Source organism: Palaemon carinicauda, chromosome 37 (assembly GCF_036898095.1).
Source record: "Palaemon carinicauda isolate YSFRI2023 chromosome 37, ASM3689809v2, whole genome shotgun sequence".
NCBI classification, from domain to species: Eukaryota; Metazoa; Arthropoda; class Malacostraca; order Decapoda; family Palaemonidae; genus Palaemon; species Palaemon carinicauda.
This window is the reverse complement of record NC_090761.1, coordinates 43,880,907-43,888,406: the sequence shown is the minus strand read 5'-3', so window position 1 is coordinate 43,888,406 and position 7,500 is coordinate 43,880,907. Positions and strand designations below refer to the sequence as shown.

Here is a 7,500-nt window from a genome sequence, read left to right as displayed (position 1 = left end):
TTCTGGGACTTTGAGTGTAATGGTACCTAAGTTTGGAAGAGAAAATACTTTTAACAGAGCCACTCCCACGGCAACAACTACTGCTTCTAATCGTAACCAACATCCAGATTCATATGAGTAATAAGGAAGATGATCCGTTCTTTCTATTTTTTTTTTCCAAGAAGCTTTTATGACCGTGTCGAAATATTCTTGCATCTCTACGTATAATCTCACCCTTTCAGTTCTTATCGAATTGCAAATAGTACGTAAATGCAAGGTGTAGCTAGTAATATGTTAACGTATTTAGATCAAATAAAACAACAGTAGTTCAGTTAAAGATGTAGAATATGAGTGTTTATGATATGCAACAGTTATACTGAATGGAAGAATTATTTGTCGCGGTAAGAATGGGAGGATAAAAATACTTCTGAGAAAATGAATCCTTATAACAATTTGATTGGCAAGATATGACTGATAATTGCAGAGAAACGGCAAAACTTTTACTTAAATATAAAGTTTACTAAAAAGACGGATCAGTGTTTACAGATTAATGACCGAAAAGAGATTTGAACAATGTTGCTGGAAGAGTTTGATTAATTCGGAAGTCTTGCAAGGAATGTGGAGAGGGGACGTGGAAAATGTTGGGATAATGAAGTTTGGGATGTGTAAAACATTGAATTTTGAGAGACAGCAAATTATTATTATTATTATTATTATTATTATTATTATTATTATTATTATTATTATTATTACTGTACTTGCTAAGCTACAACCCTAGTTGGAGAAGCCCAGGGGTTCCAACAGGGAAAATAGCCCAGTGATAAAAGGAAACCCGTAAAATTGAAGTTGAGGAATATTTATGATGTAGCGGTAATGGAACAATCGTGATTTAATATTTGTCTTCACACTTGAGGCTCTGCTATTCTTATTTCATTTTCATATGAGCCTCTGTATAGTATAGATAACATTTCAATTCTATACAGGGGCTCATATGAAAATGAAATAAGAATAGCAGTCAATTTTTACAAAATCTAAAAAGCCAAAATTTAACCAAGAAATTTCTAGTTTTCCTTTGAAAATTGCCTAATTATGCCTTTTCTCATTCCAACTTAGATTTTATTTGTTTAAAATATTTATGTACAGTTTGCTCTTTATTGTTTTACTTTCTTTTACCCAGGAACATGATTATGAACACACAGATATTTGAAACGTCGTTATTTGTTGGTGATGGAAATAAATTTAAGAATGTTTGGCGTTGTCGTAATTCTCTAGTTCCTTAATAATAATAATAATAATAATAATGATAATGATGATGATGATAACTAGAAGTGTTTAAGTCTAGTATCATTCTAAAGTGTTGGGAGTCTCTATAGATCGATATTTTTTTCACTTAAATTACTGAAGGTTACTAAATTATTAAATAATATGTGTAATCGAGGTTGCCACTCTGTCTATTACAAATCCTAAACTTTTACATAACCAGCTGTTAACGTCATGTTAGTGTATTAATCTGTTAATCAAAAACAGTTTTATAATAAAGACCAGTGCTCTTGTCGGAAAACAGCACCTAAGTGTCTTTTGTATTTCTCTGATTGAATACTGTGCTATCGAAATTTCTCCAGATTTATTACAGGAAAGTGTAGATCGAGATCTAAAGATTTAGATTGTAGAGAATATGTAAAGTAAAACCTGCTTCATAATGATTTGTTTTATTAAGTGATATTTTGTGAAAAATATATATTTTCTTTAGATATGTAATAAAGAATATTTTTGTAAGCCATGCATATAATTTAATATTTTGCCTTTTTTATGTATAACTCTGTTACCACTTCGAGCCTGGTCATTATTATTTTTAAGAATAAGTCTTAGACCTAAAGAACTCAAGTTAGAGAATTTCAGAAATTTATTTTCTTTTATGTAAATCAACTAGAAAGGTGAAATAAAGATCAGTAAGTTATTATCTTAGCTTAAGAATGACACCCAAAACACCCTTACCTTTTGGGCAGAAGATTCTTGGAAAGAGCCCTGACGCGCGAATTCTTACATTGCAAACGCTGTAGAATCTCGTCTGTGGCAGCTGTTTTGAACGAGAACGAAAGAAGTGAATAAATGCATACATCTGAATACACTTTTTTACAAAAGACCATTACAATCACTGTTAAAAATTTGCATTAATAACACGGTAAATACCTGGCAACATTTATTCCAGGATTTTTACCGTTTCAGAAACGGATATAGTGACGTAAAGGAGTGATATCACGGTCACCAAACCGTAAAAACTAATAACAAATCATGGTAAAATTACAGTCACCTGTATTTTACTGAAATACGGCTGATAACGGTATATTTCTACGGAGAATTTCCGGTTAAAATTACGTTTTTTTTTTTTTTTTCAACAGTGATCCACATGTATCTACATGTACAGAAAGTCTTCTCTTACCGGCTCCCGAAGTTTTGGGTCTGACTCGGCCGACGGGTCCCAGATACATCTTAGTTTTAGACTTGATGTCCCTCATGAGACTCTCCATGAAGAAAGAGGAGTCACCACATGACGTCTTGGTGGCCCCGTGGTCAGAAACGACCAAGAAATTGATGCAATGGAGCCTGTCTAGCCTGTACAGAGTGTGCATCATGTCGTCTATTTGCTCGTCAACCTTCTTTAATCCTTCGTCTGCCTGCAAATAAAAGGATCTGTCATTTTTTATCGCTAATATTAAGATTAGTATCATCAGATAGGATAGAGAGTTGTACTTGGCAATCCATTTGTACGTTTAGGTCATAGTATTACCTGTATTAATAAAAGCAAAATAAATATCGAATATGTGAAAAGCAACAAAATCAGAGATAAATTGGTTGGGGCTGGGAAGCAAAGTTCATTCTTTTCTTTTTCTTAATATTCGTTTAAACCTTAGGGGTTACGTACGCATTTTTCCTCCTAACTTCTTTTTTTTTTTAGCCCATCATGTATACTACGACACAAAATCTTTCGAAATTGAATGAGTGACAATAAGAAACTAAGACTAAGCTTTTGAATTAACTAAACTGGCAAGACAGATTATGTCTATTACAATTGCTAACTATTGTTTTTAACCATTTAATTCATAATAATGCTATATACGTCTCTAAGCTTTTTGGAATTCTCAATTGACTCAGAATTCCTATTTTCGTAATAGAAATGAGTAAAAAGTGCAATAATAGATTTCAGACTTCTCCCTATGAAGATAGTCAGAATGTTACTCAAGTCTACGGACCAAGCTCTCTCTTTTTCATGTTTTGACTATAATAATAACATGCTAAACAGAATCCCTATCTTGAGTCGGTTCACCTCCAAAGTTTATTGGGTTCTTCTATCCATTGTCAAAATTCGGTGAAAATTCGCGAAGAGGTTTGAAATGTAATCCAGTTAATAGGCAGATAAATAAACGCAAGTGATTTTCTCCTCTGTACCATGTTCTTGTCTTGGGGTAGAGTTCTCTTGCTTGAGGGTACATTTGGCCAGTGTATTCTATGTTATTTCTCTTCTTCTTTTTTTTCATTATTATAGTTTATAAATGATAGATCTATTTTAATAATACTGTTTTTAGAATATTTTAATTGTTCATTACTTCTCTTGGAGTTTATTTAGTTCCTTATTTCATTTCCAAACTGGGCTATTTTTCTATATTGAAGCCACTGGGCTTATAGCATCCTGCTTTTCCAACTAGGGTTATAGCTTAGCTATCAATAATAATAATATATATATATATATATATATATATATATATATTTATATATATATATACATATATATATATATATATATATATATATATATATATATATATCAGGAAATTCCTCCTTAACACTGTAGAGGCAAACTAACGGATAACAATCCTTCATAATTTCCCTTTTTTTTTTTTTTTTTTACTAAAGGCGCCATTCGTCCCTTACCCCATCGCTGGGTATCCCGTACTCTCCTATGCTTTCTATCGTCTTTTCGTAGTAGACCATGATTAGGTGGGGCATCTCGTTACGGTCTAATACCAACCAATCCAGGATCTAGAAATAAGACATACTTTATTAGGACACATTCATTGACATGGACAATAATAACATGTTTTCTAAGATATACCTAGAAAATAGAAGTGAAGGTGGAGAGTGCAATTAATTGCGTTTATGATAATTATAATTTGAGTATATAGTTTGAATGAAGGAGTCTTCATATATATATATATATATATATATATATATATATATATGTATGTATATATGTATGTATATATATGTATATATATACTGTATATATATACTGTATATATATATATATATATATATATATATATATATATATATATATATATATATCACCTATACAATGAAGAGCAAGTGTCTGGCCATATATATGAATATATATGTATGTATATATATGTATATATATACATAATGTATATATAAATATATATATATATATATATATTTAATATATATATATATTTAATATATATATATATATATATATATATATATATATATATATATACACATACACACACACTTTTCACGAAGAACGGCAACCACTCGGAAACCAACAATCTACCACAAATTGCCTAAACCTCAGTGTTGTAGTTATGAAAATGGGAGGGGGGTGGGAAAGGTTGAATCGGTGTGGACATGTGAGAGCATATCTATCTAAATATTTAATGACATTTTGACGGGTTACGTACACTAGTATATATATATATATGTATATATATAATATATATAATTTAACTTGTAATAGTGCTTTAGTATCATTTACCTGCCTTGTCCTAACTTCCATTGGTTCATTTGGTCGATAAGGGTACCAGTGGGTTGGGTGTCTCTCTGAGATGAGGACGTCCGAGCCAGTCCAGTAGTAGGCTGCTGATTTTTTAGCCTGCGGGAAAAAAATAGACAAAATATTCCAGTTATCTTTCATATTTGTTTCTATTTATTTAATTTGGATATTGATAGTCTGATTAGATTGCCAATTCATTTTGAGAGTTATTTTAATTATATATATTATGGCATTCCTTATTGCCCTTTTCTAAGAATCACACATCATCTCTTAGGTATTGATTCTTGACAATTTTTAAGTGCTAAAATTTATACAAGTTTTAATTGAACACAATTTGATATACTCTTATGCTTTTTCATACTAAACTGTCTCATAGGTAACATAAGCTTATAAAAATTTATCGTAACATTTGGCAAACTTTATTAACACAACATTTGGCAAACTTTATCAACTCAACATTTGGCAAACTTTATCAACACAACATTTGGCAAACTATTAACACTGTAAATGACCCAATCCTTCATTTTTAGAAAATGGCACTTTCATCGTCCATAGAAAATCAAATTTAGCAAATGTTACATTTTCTTCATAATTGAGTCTATAGAGTTTAACTTCTTATCCAACTAAAGGAGAATTTCTTCATTATTTGCGGAAGTAAAAATATTCTGTAGCATCTTTAAAATAACTTGGTCTCTTAACCTGAAGCTTTTGAAGGGACAGTATTTTAATTTTATTCTTTTAAAGAGCCTCTTATCCTTATCTCATTTAAGGGTAATGGTGCCATTTGCAAAACAACTATTCGTCTCAGGTGAGATTATTTAATCGTTTCACTGCCATTGGTGACATAATCAAAATTTGACAAAGAAATATAGTCGTAGTTTAAAAAATAACAGCATCTTTTGAAGTCACCCAAACCATAACTAATTGGTAATTAATGGTAATGTCATGATGGGAATTTTCCAATATATATCAATAAGTTAAAGGTTGGCTGGTCTTGAAGGATTGTTTTACATCAGAAGTTTTGTTGAATTCATCTCTGGTAATGGTTAACATTCAAGGGTAAATGCTCCTTATTATTGGTAATGGAAAGGTTAACATTCAAGGGTAAAAGCTCCTTATTATTGGTAATGGGAGGGTTAACATTCAAGGGTAAATGCTCCTTGTTATTGGTAATGGGAGGGTTAACATTCAAGGGTAAAAGCTCCTTGTTATTGGTAATGGGAGGGTTAACATTCAAGGGTAAATGCTCCTTATTATTGGTAATGGAAAGGTTAACATTCAAGGGTAAAAGCTCCTTATTATTGGTAATGGGAGGGTTAACATTCAAGGGTAAATGCTCCTTGTTATTGGTAATGGAAAGGTTAACATTCAAGGGTAAAAGCTCCTTATTATTGGTAATGGGAGGGTTAACATTCAAGGGTAAATGCTCCTTATTATTGGTAATGGGAGGGTTAACATTCAAGGGTAAAAGCTCCTTGTTATTGGTAATGGGAGGGTTAACATTCAAGGGTAAATGCTCCTTGTTATTGGTAATGGAAGGGTTAACATTCAACGGTAAATGCTCCTTGTTATTGGTAATGGGAGGGTTAACATTCAACGGTAAATGCTCCTTGTTATTGGTAATGGGAGGATTAACATTCAACGGTAAATGCTCCTTGTTATTGGTAATGGAAGGGTTAACATTCAACGGTAAATGCTCCTTGTTATTGGTAATGGAAGGATTAACATTCAACGGTAAATGCTCCTTGTTATTGGTAATGGGAGGGTTAACATTCAAGGGTAAATGCTCCTTGTTATTGGTAATGGGAGGGTTAACATTCAAGGGTAAAAGCTCCTTGTTATTGGTAATGGGAGGGTTAACATTCAACGGTAAATGCTCCTTGTTATTGGTAATGAGAGGGTTAACATTCAAGGGTAAATGCTCCTTGTTATTGGTAATGGAAGGGTTAACATTCAAGGGTAAATGCTCCTTGTTATTGGTAATGGGAGGGTTAACATTCAAGGGTAAATGCTCCTTATTATTGGTAATGGAAAGGTTAACATTCAACGGTAAATGCTCCTTGTTATTGGTAATGGAAAGGTTAACATTCAAGGGTAAAAGCTCCTTATTATTGGTAATGGGAGGGTTAACATTCAAGGGTAAATGCTCCTTATTATTGGTAATGGGAGGGTTAACATTCAAGGGTAAAAGCTCCTTGTTATTGGTAATGGGAGGGTTAACATTCAAGGGTAAATGCTCCTTGTTATTGGTAATGGAAGGGTTAACATTCAACGGTAAATGCTCCTTGTTATTGGTAATGGGAGGGTTAACATTCAACGGTAAATGCTCCTTGTTATTGGTAATGGGAGGGTTAACATTCAAGGGTAAATGCTCCTTGTTATTGGTAATGGGAGGGTTAACATTCAACGGTAAATGCTCCTTGTTATTGGTAATGGGAGGGTTAACATTCAAGGGTAAATGCTCCTTGTTATTGGTAATGGAAGGGTTAACATTCAAGGGTAAATGCTCCTTATTATTGGTAATGGAAAGGTTAACATTCAACGGTAAATGCTCCTTGTTATTGGTAATGGAAAGGTTAACATTCAAGGGTAAAAGCTCCTTATTATTGGTAATGGGAGGGTTAACATTCAAGGGTAAATGCTCCTTATTATTGGTAATGGGAGGGTTAACATTCAAGGGTAAAAGCTCCTTGTTATTGGTAATGGGAGGGTTAACATTCAAGGGT

At 32.5% G+C, this 7,500-nt stretch overlaps 1 protein-coding gene across 3 annotated transcripts in view; it reads right to left on the bottom strand.

Moving 5' to 3' along the window:
• Positions 1 to 7,500, bottom strand: part of LOC137629609 (venom phosphodiesterase 2-like) — a 112,869-nt gene that overhangs the window by 24,353 nt on the left and 81,016 nt on the right. For all 3 annotated transcript variants that reach the window (XR_011041555.1, XM_068361093.1, XM_068361092.1), the window contains exons 6-10: positions 4,757 to 4,873; positions 3,910 to 4,017; positions 2,420 to 2,654; positions 1,975 to 2,056; positions 1 to 26 (exon numbers count right to left, since the gene is read on the bottom strand). The exon at positions 1 to 26 is cut by the window's left edge and continues 110 nt beyond it. Coding sequence is in view for 2 of the 3 variants with exons in the window: in XM_068361093.1 (XP_068217194.1) it covers positions 1 to 26; positions 1,975 to 2,056; positions 2,420 to 2,654; positions 3,910 to 4,017; positions 4,757 to 4,873 (568 nt within the window). In the remaining variant the exon portion in view is untranslated. The remainder of the gene's footprint in view (positions 27 to 1,974; positions 2,057 to 2,419; positions 2,655 to 3,909; positions 4,018 to 4,756; positions 4,874 to 7,500) is intronic.